At 37.8% G+C, this 13,917-nt stretch overlaps 1 protein-coding gene across 13 annotated transcripts in view; it reads left to right on the forward strand.

The window, feature by feature from the left end:
• CHR4 (chromatin remodeling 4) overlaps window positions 1–12,039 on the forward strand; it is a 60,662-nt gene extending 48,623 nt beyond the window's left edge. For all 13 annotated transcript variants that reach the window (XM_088860070.1, XM_088860068.1, XM_020676608.2 and 10 more), the window contains 5 exons: window positions 23–183; window positions 4,445–4,559; window positions 8,506–8,573; window positions 8,659–9,361; window positions 9,622–12,039. In XM_088860070.1, coding sequence (XP_088716196.1) covers window positions 23–183; window positions 4,445–4,559; window positions 8,506–8,573; window positions 8,659–9,361; window positions 9,622–11,577 — 3,003 coding nt within the window. In that variant the 3' untranslated portion in view covers window positions 11,578–12,039. The remainder of the gene's footprint in view (window positions 1–22; window positions 184–4,444; window positions 4,560–8,505; window positions 8,574–8,658; window positions 9,362–9,621) is intronic.
• The last annotated feature ends 1,878 nt before the right edge of the window (window positions 12,040–13,917 follow it).

The raw sequence follows: 13,917 nt of genomic DNA on the forward strand, positions 1-13,917 counted from the left end.
TTGAATGTAATGAATCGGTTAGTCCGTGGAGTGGAATGATCGTGATGCTTCTGAAGAACAAGACGGTATGGACTTGCTTCCCAACGTGGTTGGAGATGCTGGCACTCAAAGTAGTGAAAGGAAAGCTGATCCTACAAGTAGCAACCCTGATGAAAATGAATGGGATCGGCTTTTGCGTGTGAGGTGAGTGAGTATTTTTTGGATATTTGGGAGTGGATGATTTTTTATGACTGTTATTGCTTCAATGTGTTCACCAACCAGTGTATCTCCATTTCTTGCTCCCATTACTAGCTAGACATATGCTGCAATTAGCAGCCTACAGTTATGTGCTTATTAGTGTGCTATCATTTTTTTTTCTTTCTGAAATGTGATATACTGGAGTTTGCCATGTCTTAAATTTGTGGTTTCTTGCAATTCAACTGACTCTAGCCTTTTAAATGGATATCACAAGGTATTATTGCAATGCTTGGCCTGAATTTCTATTTTCAGTAATACAACAAGGTGTTGAGGATTGATCATGATTCTTGAGTTTCTGAAACTTGATATTTATTAGTGTTGAGCACCAAGCACCCATTTCAAAATTCTGCTGTTATAGTAGGATTCATCTTATCCTTAGTCCCAATAAAGTTGTGGTGGAAGTATCAGCACAAATGTTTAGCCTGAATTTCTAGCTTCAGAAGGACAAGGTGTTCAGTATTGATCATGTTTCCTGGGCTTCTCAAACTTAATTGTTCCATCAGTTTTGAACTTCAAGCGGCCTCTTCAATATTGTGGCTGTCATATAAGAATTTATCTTTTGGCCTTGAGTCATAACAGTTACTGCGAAATATTGCGAAAATTTGGGGAAATGGTTTATTTTGTGTACATGCTAATCATCTTATGAGTATAGATGTAAGTTTGATGTTATTTTTGCTGTGATTTTTCCTTGCTATGCATTCATATGCAGACTTCTTTAAAATCTTTGAAATTTTAGAATATATAGTTGGCAAAATAAGTTATGGATTTAATGGCATAATTATTAAAAAATACGTGTATATTTGGCGTTATACAAAATATAATGCCAAAGATATGGTTAACAAGAGTAAGTAGGAGAATTATTTTGCCTCTATGCATATTTATAGCAATAGAAGTGGTTTTAAGTGTTATTCAAGTATCAAAAATCAAAGGTCGCAAGATTCCCTCCCAACTTTGTTTAACAAAAAAAGGAAGAAATAATAAAATGAGCAGCCCACCAAGGCTAGCGCATCATTCGCATGGTGTAATTACTGAGGAAAGTGTTGTTTCCAAATGTTCCCAGGTTAAAAGTGCCTACAGATGGCCTTTAAAACTTGATTGTTTAAATGCATTTATTTGCTTAGAACAATGTAACTTTGAGAAACATGTAATTTTTAAATAAAACCATGCTAAGCCAATCAAAAAGAATATATGACATTTACATGTATAAAATAATGTTCTGATAGACCTTGTCAAAAAAAAAAGAAAAAGTAATGTTCCTGTAGATGTGAAACTGGAACCATGTGTTGTGTTAATTGCATCCCCCATTGTTAAAAAATGCAGACACCTAGTTCACTAGGCGGCCGTCTAGGAAACTTACGGGTATAAGGATCAGGGAAGCTTTTTGAAGGGCTTTGGTTGCTTCTAAATTATCTTAGAAACTATAGTTTTTTAGAAATACTAGCAAAACGCATTATCTGGGTCTCTGATACACCGTATTTCATGCATATATTAAATATGGAATTGCAATCGGCCCCAAATAATTGGGGTAAGGCTTGGATGATGATGATGATAATCAAATATGAAATTTCTTTTGAATTATTGGAAGTGTATAAGTCAAATAAAAAGAAAAATATGTCCAATAGGCCATGATTAACACACATTTTCCAAAGTCAACATTCCACAATATCAGTTTATCATTGCCAAGTGAAACAAAGAAAACCAAAAAAAAAAAAAAAAAGGTCCCAACTCCATACTCCCAAGTTCCAACATTACATTAGATGTGATCATGATGAACTCAAATTGGTAATTGAGTTTCATCATCACTACCAACAATGTCTCTCTGTCCACCACGACCATCATCAAAGCCATTATCTGATGATTATGGTGCCATGCCATCATCATTAGAGTCGTCTCCCTCTACATATTCTTCCTTTTGCCCAGTCTACTAAAATCTGCCTCATCCTCCTCCTCCTCTTTACTCTTTTCATTCTCTTCGAGCGAGATTGAGATCTTGTGGCCCTCCTGGGGCTTAATTGACTTCCGGCTGCCCGCCATACTTGGCTTCAAGTCAAGTCTTCTCCTTCGAATGTGGGATCATCTCCGGAATTGACCAACCACTCATGTATCATCCATCTCACTGATAACGATGGTATCAATGGTATCCCTTTCTAGATAATGTTCCTTGAGATTTTGATTATACTAAACAAAAATGAGGTCGTTCAGTCTTTTCAGCTCAAGCCTGTTTCTCTTTTTTGTATCTGTTAAGTCAAATATAATGATTAATGAATGATTTTGAAAATATTAAAGAATATTAATTTAGTGGACAACAAATTAAGTTTTCAAGAGAAAGAGATTACCATCTCAAAAGAACTAAAGTTGTGGTCGCAACCAGATTAAGTGCATGTCAAGCTCCAAGATAATCTATACTTATCTAAATTTCTTGACACTTGGTCTTATTCTTCTACATGAGTTTCATTAAACACTTGTCGATTACCGACATAAAGCATCCCGTAATATCAAGAACATCTCCTTCCTAACATTTGGAGCACTTGGGTACATAGAGCCAAATCCCTTCTCATACCGGCTAAATGTTTCTTCAATCTATTGATGCCGGCATTGTATTTCTTTTTACAAAATTTGCACTCCACACAATTCTTATCATGGGCATTAGGGCACATGACATATTTTCACCTTGGATCAGATTGTTTGTTAGAACTAGAAGAAGACATCTTCACCCAATCAAAACTTGATAAGTGATAACAAGTTGAAACTTCATTAAAAAGTATAATTGCTTTACAATTGATAATTATAGAATTAAGTTACCCAGTCTTAGTAAAATGCACGAAACACAAACAAAACCCCGCTATCTATTATGGAATATGGGATATAAATCTAAAATTAACTTTAAAACAAAATACAAGAGCAAGAAACCAAATAAGAAAATTAAATAGAAATAAACAATTTCGATTAAGTTTCACAGATTTTATGAAGATTGGGTTACCCAATCTTAGTACAATGCACTAATCACAAACGAAAACCCACTATGAATTATTGGGCACAAATCCAAAATGAGAGAGAACAAAAAAACAAGAAGAAAATAAATAGAAATAACCCATTTCGATTAAAATGCTATTAAAGACAAACAAAGAACCATAATGGAATATGGGGCACGGCACAAATCCATACATAAACTCAAAATAAAAAAACAAGAACAGAATCCAAACCAGAAAAAAAAAACATATTATTGGTCCTTTTTCAATCAACAATACAATAACACACATACACTCCTATACTTGGAACTGTTACAAGAATAAAAAACAAATAATAGGGTGAAAAAAAACTAAACCATACATTCATAAACATCATATAAATCATAAATCAAGAAAATTAAAACACATGAACTTTTTAATATGCACTAGATCTTGGCTCGAATTGATGCCCCGCGAGAGCCAAAAGTCTTATGTCACAACCAAATCGACCTATAAAAAGTACCGGGTTGATTTCATTTCGATTTCGCAAGAAATCGAAAACTTTGAGAAAATTTTCATTCTTCAAAAAATCTAAAAAATTCTTGCTTTTAGGGAATTTTTCTCTCTCCAACTCAAGCAAAATAGGTTTTGGGAGGTTACAGTGGCCCCTATATTCTTCTCCCCCTCTTTTGAGGGGGGCAATTATATTTTTTTACCCTCGGCGTAGGGCATTTTTCCCCCATCTCGCACCAGGGAAAAAGGTGGCGCCTTGGGTGCCTACTCCCCTGCCTAGACGAAACTGCCTGGGATCCTGGCCTAGGCCCTAATTCGTGGCAATTGCATATTTAAACACTGGCATACCGTAACAATAGCATATGAAACTTCTTTCAGATGGGACAACGAGTGAGTTGATGAGAACTTCACTTAAAAGTGCCCACTTTATAACATATGCTGGCTTAATTTTTGGTATTAATGGAGTTAACAGAGGTTAGAGGTTGAAAATTGTTTTGAAGATTAGATAAGGTGATAACTGCAATTGCAATGGACTGGATTTGCTTCATCTTGGAAGTTGATGCTAACTGCTTGAAGTCATTTTGATTTGAGACTGGATTTGACTGTTGAAATGATCAATTAAACGATGAATGTGTAAAATAGTTCTATCTCTAAGATTTAATTTCTGAAATATTGATGTAGAACGTATTAAAGCAAAGAAGTCATTTCGTTCTCCGAAATCAAAACTATCATATTATTGTGCATAGGTGGGAAAAGTATCAAAATGAGGAGGAAGCAGCTCTTGGTCGAGGAAAACGTTTGAGAAAGGTTGTTTCCTACAAGGAAGCATTTGGTCCAAATGCAAGTGAAGCCTTAAGTGAGGTATTGAATATAAATCTAGTACATTTCATGCCTTTCTGAAAGTCTGTGTTATTTATGCCCCTGCATGTGCTTCCTATCCACTGTTGCATCCTTTCAATAGTTAAGGATCTTTGTCTTTGAAATTATTGTTCTTTGTTGCATTGCTCGACTGCTATATTCATATTACTTGCAATTCACCTCTATGGGAGTTGTTCTGGTTCTGATTCAGGGGACATGATTCTAGAAATTTTTATTTCTTCAATGCTCTTGTACAATTCAGCTTAGTGCCAACAGGAATCCAGCATTCGGTCCAAATTTATACTGTAAAAGGTCTGATTTAAGTTGTAGGTAACTGCAACTACAAATCTGGGTGATAAAAGACAAATTTAGGAAAATACAAGTGCTCTTAAGAGTTTGGAATTTTTAACTAATCACCTATTTAATGTCTTGTTGGTAGAGTTATTTGTAACCACTATCCCTTCTGAGTTTATCAATGTCTTCAGCTTACATGGCTGACAGTTAATTACACTTCAAAAATTCACATCATTGCTTCATGGTAATTGGAAAATCGCCAACTTGTGAACTCATGTGACCAAAAATGTACATCTCCCCGGAATTGATTGTCTGAGCTTGGGCTTCTAGTTGTTAGCCAAATGTACTGCCACATGCCCTGTAAGTGTTTTGCTTTCCCAAATGTTGGTCAGGAATCGGTATGAAATTGGAAGGTGTCTGCATCGTGCTGGATAAGTCCTATGTGAATGTCACTTTCCCGTTCCTTCATGAATATGTTGTAAAGTTTGTCTCATTGTTCTTTTGTACTGTATGTTGCATTTAAATATAAAAAAATCACTCTTGCATATCCTTTCATTTTCAGGAGTCATCTGAGTCCTTTCATCTCAAACTCTAGAGCATGAGTTTATAGAATTTTCTGCTATTTACTAAATCATGCTTCAATGTATTCTTGCATTTCATTTTCACACAAAATTTATTCAGTTTGTTATTCTACTGTGGATTTAGTCCAGATAACACCTCTAACTTACATTGAATTCTCTCAAAAAGCTGATACCCTAGCTATGCTTTGTTGAAAGAATAAACACCTGTCAATTAATCAGAAACTCTTTTCACAAATCGCCTGCATTTTCAAAACAAATGTATTCTTGTAGTTTGTTATTCTATTCTGAAATGAGTCCAGATAACACCCCTGGCAATTCTTGGCAAAAAGAAAAACCACCTGTCAATATATCAGAAATTTTTTCCACAACTGCCTGTATATTAATTGTTCTCCATTATGGAAATTTGTTTTCTTTTTTTGTAGAAATTTATCCTATAAAAGGTTGTTCTTACTGAAAAAATACCCACGTCAACTACTCGGAACCTAAATTGAAAGCTGAATGTTCTTGGAACTGTTTTTGGTTGTTTCCCCCAACCCCGCACCCCATCCCCCAAGAAACACACACACACAAAAAAAAAAGAGAATGAAAGAAAAAGAACTTCCAGATGTTTTCTTTTTTTTTTTTTGGCTCCCTAACTTATAGGTTATATAATGTTGTCTTACTCCCCCCCCCCCACACAAACAAAAAAAAAAAACCACCCAAAAAAAAAAGAAAAAAAATCTCTCTTTTGTTTGCATTTTTTGGGAAATTATCCAAAAATCCCTAGTTTTTTTTTAAATTTAAAGAATATCAGAACTATTAAAAATTTACATTCATACCCAATTTTGTATGTTTTTTTCCCGCCTGAAATGCCCTTCACAGCCCTAATTGCGCCATGATGCCCAAGCCACCCACTTGAGCGGCATTCTGACCCTATCATGGCCAAGACACCCCCTTGTGTGCTTCATTATGGCCCTATTAGAGCCATGATGCACCATTAGGCCCACGACGCCCAAGGGTGCATCAAGACATCCAAAGGGGTGCCTTGGGCATCATTACCCAATTATAACCATGAAGGGCATTTTGGGCAGGAAAAAAAACTGTGAAAAATTGGGTATAGATGTAAATTTTAAAAGTTCTGGTATTTTTTGAATTTTAAAAAAGGTATATTTTGGATAATTTCCTCTTTTATTATTATTATTTTTCCAGGTCACTAATCTAGCTTGGGGTCCAACAATCTGACACGGATCTATGGGGTCTACGATCGATCCCACTGATACGTGTTTTCAAACACTTCTTTTTAAATATTATGTTTAAGTTTTTCTTGAGTTTCAACCAAAAAACAATTTGATTTCATTAAAAATTAGAGAAAATATTTGAACCCTTTCTAGCACAACTTAGAACAATTATAACAAGATTAAGAAAATATATGCAAAAAAATTCAGATTTTAGTGAAACTTTTCAGGAAAATTCTAAACTGATCCAAAAAATTAAATAAATATAAATACTATTCAAAAAACTAGTTGGTTTAAATGAATTCCCAAAGAGGTAGTTGATTGGAACGCCAACAAATTTCGGATCAAAGGAAAGTTTTCAAGAAAACCCTAAACCGAGCCAAAAATTTTAAAATAAATATAAATATCATCAAAAAATTAGATATTTGATTTAAATCGATCCTAACCCCTTTTGGATCAAATTAGAAAAGTGTCGTTTTTGTTTTTTTGAAACTGCAAAATTAGAGATGAGTTTTTCAGGAAAACCATAAACCAAGCCCAAGAAATATAAACTAAATATAAATATTACTCAAGAAAATCGGACACCTGGTTTGGATGAATCCCTACCCCTTCTGGGTCAAACTCCCTCATGAAATTATTGATTTAAACTCTAAAAAGTAATTTCAGGCCATAGAAAAATTTTCTTGGAAAACTCTAAACCAAGCAAGAACTAATTAAGATAAATATAAATTAAAAAGCATAACCAATGTTAACCCCTTCTTGATCAAAAATCCCAAAAGAAATCTTTGATTCGAACTCCAAAAATTTTCATATTAGAGACTCAGAATGTTGATGACAAAAATCCTGAAAAGTTTTTGTACACGAACACCCGTTATGTGGGTGCTTCATTTTTTGTACTCCTTTTAACACTTACAAAAATACAACAGTTTACCATTTTCAAAAAAAAAAAAAAAAAAAAATCCTGAAAACTTTCGTCATTGATCTCTTCAAAAGCTGGTGGATTTGATCCAACATATTTGCAAAGCACTTTGATAGAGGACTGAATCAAGTTTTAACAATCAAATTTCTAGTACTTTGGTTGCAATTCGAGTGAGAAATCAATAGTTTAGTGGATGGGCCATTTAGGGATCAATAAACTGCTGTTTTTGATGAAAATATCCCGAGTTGTACCTGTGACTTCTTAAATCATGATCAAAATATTGTCAGTAAGCCACTAATGGGAAAATCCTTGCTTGTATAAGAAGCTAAATTCTTCTGTCCTAGAAACAATGGTCTGAAATGAATGACATGCTATGGTGGTTTAGAGTCTTCTGAGAATCTTTTAAACACTATTTTATTTTTCAACTCTTAAATTTACTGCTCTGAAGTATTTTATTATTATTAAATGTGATTCAGACCTCTTCCATTCAGTTTCTTAGGCTAACAATTCCCCTTAGGTTGTATAATCTTACATGCACGTTTTCTGAAAACTGTTTTTGTGTGCGGCATCTAACATTTCTGGTTTATTGCCTCTAGTATTTCCACTGTCAGCTTGGCATGTGCAATTAACTTGCTGCCAAATTTACCACACACGTATTCAATGTTTCTTCATTTGAAATGGTTTTGGAATTTTGAAATCTATTCATCTTAGATACATGCGTATCGCATCCAACATGTCAAAAGACCAAGTTGGGAAGAAGGAACCAATACACAATAGGTGCTCCCCCCATATGTCAAAATAAAGAGTGGTTTTAGAACTTTGAAAACTATTCAGCTTAAGTGGATGCTTATTACATCCAACAGGTAAAATACAGAGTGATTAACTTAAAAATCTATTCAGCTGAGACAAATGCTTATTGCATCAGTTTTGTCAAAATACAGAGTGAGAATGAAGAAGAGGAACCTAAGGTGGACTATTCCCCTGCAGGCCGTGCTTTCAAGATGAAGTTGTGAGTGAAAAATATCTGATTCTTGTGCTCAATGTTTGCCTTCTCAATTCGACGTCCTTGTCTGATTTATCCATTATTTAAACAGTGCTAAGCTCCGTGTTCGACAAAAGGAACGGATTGCTCAAAGGCGTGTCATTCAAGAACATCTTTCTGCATCAGTTAAACAACATCAGGAACCAGAGCAGATTCTTTTGTCCAGCCCTCCGCCCTCTAGCAAAGTTGGTGAGGATCATCATACCGATGCCAACAGAGATCAAATAACTAAACTTAGCTCATCGGACCAGAAATGCTCAGAACCTCAGTCATCTGATGCTCCAAAGGACATTGGGCGCGTCAAGCAGCTTAATGGGTCCCAAGGGCCTAGCTATATGATCTTTCCTTGCCCTGCTTTTCCTGACCTCCCTCCTGGAAATCTCTCGACCAACATATTTTGCAATCTTCCAAGTATGGGTTCACTGAATTCAGTTCCCACAAAAACACAATTGCCAGTTGAGACAAGCACGTGTCATAAAGTCGATTCACTTTCGAAGACATTTCCATTGTTTCAGATGCCATGGCAACCAAACTATGAGCGGATCCCCGGAGTTCCAGAATCTTCAGATCATGCAGCTCAAAGGATGCTTCCTTTTCATCTGCCCCGTGGCATTGGGGCTGGCACAGAGGTCAAAACTAGAAGCCGAGAATTCATGGCTCCCGGTAGTTTTCTTTCCCCTGATGCATCTCCAGATGTCATGCTTCAACGATGGCCAAACAATGGCACCCATGACAGCTCCTTCCCTTCCAGTTTGGTATGTGCGTTTGTTTGCTTTCCATCTTTATAATGTCTAGGGCAATTAGGCTATTATCTTATGACTATGGAAAATCCTCACGTATGAGGGCCATACCCCATCCATTGTTTGGGATGGGGGAAGAGAGGGTGAACATGACATGGTGGTCACCCTTGATTTCCTTCAATGATGAGGATTGTAGTACATTTCCCTAATCTCTGGATCTTGTCCCAACAAGCTTGTTCCTCTTTGTCTAAAAAGAGTATTCTTTTAATGTGCAGAATCCCTTGAATGGAAGGATTCCTTCTCAAGATTCTTCAGGCGCCTCTCACTTGGCTTTCCCAACCAAAGCACCCACACCAGAAGAAAGAAGCCTACTCAATATGAACCCTCCACTATCATCAACTGTTTCGGAGTCCCTTCCCTTCCCTTCCCCAAGCTTGTCACTGGGTAGGAACTCAGAAGCTTCCAGGAGATTGCTTCAAGACTTGCCCCTATTACCCCCACTGCCTAATTTCAAGTTTCAAAGGAACAATAATGAGGTGGAGGAGCCCAATCAGCAACAATCGAGAGAAATGCCGGATTGTTCTTATGGTTTGGGCCAGATTCAAGCCACTTATTCCTCGTTAACAGAAAGCCACAAGCGGGTGCTAGAAAACATAATGTTGAGGTGTGGAAACTTAAAGTCGAAGAAGCAGCCATGGTCAGAGGACGAGCTTGATTCCCTATGGATTGGTGTTCGAAGGCATGGAAAGGGGAATTGGGACATCATGCTGAAAGACTCAAATCTAGGCTTCTCAAAGCACCGTGCAGTTGAAGACCTTTCCAAGCAATGGGAAATGGAGCAGCTCAAGATCACAGGTGGGTCCACACTCTCACCAGTGCAACCACCACCGCCACCACCAAAGCAGTCTGATCCTTTTCCAGCCATTCCAGAAGAGATGATGAACCGAGCTTTAATGGGGAGTCGGTTTGCTACTCCTGGTGGGGCTGATGAGTTCACTAACCCACCTTTATTTCGCGGGTTTCCAACAGATATCCAACTTAGGCAGGGGGGCTTGACAAGGGGCCAGAACTCCTCTTTTTCAATGCCAAAACTCAGCAGAATGAATGTGGGGAATATTATGGACAGATCCTCAAAAAGTGGAGGAACACCAGCTCCTGAACTCCCATTTCTAACCGAAGGCTTAAGTGCTCTCCCTCCTTTAGGCCTTGGTGATTTAACCCAAAAGAAAGAGGACAAATATGGAAAACTGCCAAGCTATTTGGACCAGTCATTGAGTTTTCTGAGGGACTCAAGAAGTAAGCTACGTAATGTGGATCCCCCAAATGGATCAGGGACCATCTTTCCAAATGAACAAGATCATGGGCTTGGCTCTGGCTCTTGTCCTTCGCCAATGAAGGATGAAAATGAAAACCTCTCTGCAAAAAGCAATCTACCTCATTGGCTTAGGGAAGCGGTTCGGCCTCCAAGTCCTCCAATTCTTCCCCCGACTGTCTCTGCTATTGCCCATTCGGTGCATGTATTATATGGAGACAAGCAATCGATCCCCCCATTTCCTAAACCAGGTCCCCATCCTTTACCACCGAAGAATCCTCTGAGGCTCAAGAAGAAGAGCAAAGCACACAATCATGGAGAGCAGACAGGCAGTTCCCATGAAAAGAGCCATGTTCCCTCACCCATTCTGTCGTCTCCAACTTCTTCAATGCCGATGATCTGCTCGAGTGGTTTTTCAGGGGGTGAGACCAAGATTAGTCTCCCTCCATTGGGCCTTACGATCCCATCTACCTCAGTTCCTTCCGGACCACTCCCCCTTCCCTACCCTACTGACCGCAAGGCATTGCCTTTGGGATTGGGCCAAACAACCATTTTGCGTTCCCCTGACATACTCGGCTTGGCAGCCTCGTATGTCACACCAGCCCCTGGGGTTTGTGTGGGTCCCATTGATGTAAGCTTGAGTCTCACAAACGTTGACGGGCCTTCATTGGTTAATGGAGACGGAAATGAGGAGTCTTACGACAGGGAAAGGGGACTTGAGGGGCTCAGTGATGGTTGGGGGTTGGGTATAAGAAAGAAGCGTGGGGGTAGGAGAGCGTATCAATCAGGGTCTTGGAGGGCTGCAAGCTTAAAAGTGGAGAGTGGTTCAAGTGAATCAAAGGGGACGGAGTCAAAGGAGACTGCATCGGAAGATGTTGAAGAAGCTGCAGGATCGGGGAATGGTAGCCCATCTTCTTGATGTTTAAGGCTTCAAGGTCTCTATTCTTTTTGCAGGCAGTTTAGAGAGCACAGTGATGGCCAAAGGACATAGGGAAGCAGCGGCATTACTGGTTGGATCTGCTGCTTTCAAAAGCAATTTCTTCCCAATAGAGAAAAGAGCAGACATCTTACCCATCTTTGGATCTGTTGCTATGTATAGAGATTTCTTACCTAAAAATTTTCTTCTTTCAGGGTTAGCTTCCTTACCCTTTTCTAAAGAGAAAAACAAATCACATATATATTTTTTGGTTTTTACTTGGGTAGTTAGATGGGGATTGGGTCCGCCTCTATATCATATATACTGCATTTCTTGTGATGTCGCTTACCAAAAAAGAAGGGAGTTTCATATCATGATCATTGTCCATTTTTTAATGAGAAAACTATATCATACATACTGGATTTCTTATGATATCGCTTCCCAAAAAAGAGAAGTTTCCTATCATGTTTATTGTCCATTATGATCTTGCCTTGCTATAAGAACCATTGATTTGTTATAGTTATTAATATCGTTGGAGTATATTTCTACCCCCACAACCGCCCTTGATAATCAGTGTTACCTTGTTGCGTGGTAGGATGGTCCCTCAGAGGTACCAAAGTTAGAGTAAGTAAACCATGCTCCCTTGGGAGCATTGTTTACTCCTACTCCCTTGGTCAGAATATCTATTTAAGAGGACTTTCTTAATTTGAAATTATGGGAAGTACTTAAGAATTATTAGATGACTATTCAAACAAAAAAAAGTATCAAAATTTGAGTTTCTTAACACAGATTTCACCGTCCAAAACTTGGATGATTTATATTCGAGACATTATTTTATTCAAGTTTATAGATGGTACAATTAGATTTCATTTTATTTTATTCTTTATTAAGGTTAATCGACCTTTTGAAGAGGTAATGTCTCCAAAGTCTTGACCTAAAATTAATTCTAGATGGAGTTTTACCCGAGGGAATAAATGGAGATTTCCTGAACGGAGTATACTATTTTTTTGGCCAAATTATTAGTGAGCAACCACGAAAGCAACAGGCGCCTGTGACATATGGTGAAACTTTATTGCTTACTTGTGGATTGCACATGTGCTACACCTAGAATGGAAGAGATGAAGAAATATAATATCAGTGGACAAAATATTTCATGAATTATTTCGTATTTGATAGGGATTTGAAAGGGAAATGCTGCGGACTGCAGATGATTGTACAATGAAGCAAAATATGTGTTGTTTCAAACATTTAAATAACGAAAAAGTTCATATAAGGTTGACGTCTTTGAGGTTGAAAAACCATCTACTTGATCATCTTGACAAAGAGATGTATAGATATAGAGATGTATGGATATGAAAAAAAAAAGATTTTAATTCCCCCAAAATAGCACAATTTGCAATACATTATCAGGACCGTCTATTTTCAAGATTTTCATGCGTTTAGGTGAAAAAGAGAATCCAAAGTTTGTCTATTTTCAAGATTTTGATGAAAAAGAGAACCCAAAGTTTATGAAGAAGTAAAGCGTCTCAGAGGGAGATGAGGATTGGCATGTCCTAAAATGTCATCCCCCATAAAAGAAGCTCATTGAGTAAATGCCAAGAGAGTCATGCCAAACCAAAGGCTATCGAATGCGCCATAGCTTAGCTCACCTCTGCCCAGCCAACATTTAACTGAGCTGGTTGAGGTGATTGAGATAGATGACAAGGCTCCAAATATCTAGATGAATATGCTAGACAAGGCGCTAGCGTGTTCTTTTAGCTCCCCAGTAAAGGACTTTAACATGCTTTAAGTTTGGGCCACTGATGCAGAGCTATCCTAAGGGATAGGGCCATCTGCGTTTTTTGAAGGTGGAGACGATTTCAAAAGGCTGTTCGTGCAAAGATTCTTGAGATTTAATGGTGTTGATGACTTTGGATAATGGTTGTCCATGACGAATGATACATTTTATAAACCTCATGTGATTTGGCTGTGGTTTAAAGGGATCCCTATTCATGCTTGGACTAAAGAGGTGCTCTCCAAGATTGCTATGCACTATGAAAAACTAGTTGAAGTTGACTGGTTCACCTTGGTTGGGCCTTCCTTGGGGTGCTTAGACTCAAAGTTCAAACAATGCTACGTACTTCTATCCCCACTAAGTTCTCCATCAAAGTCCTTCGAGAGATTTTTGCAGCTTTTGTCATTTAAGAAGAAGGTCCGGCAATAGTTCTTAGATAGGACTCAAAACCTTCTTGCTCAGCTGGTGTTAAGCCCTGTATGAAGGATGTGGAGGAAGTTTTCAAGAACCAGCAAGCTCTTTCTCTAAAGGGTGGAACTTTGGCCCAACAATGGAACTTGGTTACTAAA

The sequence above is a fragment of the Amborella trichopoda genome, chromosome 2 (genome assembly GCF_054954075.1).
Source record: "Amborella trichopoda isolate Santa Cruz 75 chromosome 2, AtrichopodaSantaCruz75HAP2 v2.0, whole genome shotgun sequence".
Taxonomy (NCBI): domain Eukaryota; kingdom Viridiplantae; phylum Streptophyta; class Magnoliopsida; order Amborellales; family Amborellaceae; genus Amborella; species Amborella trichopoda.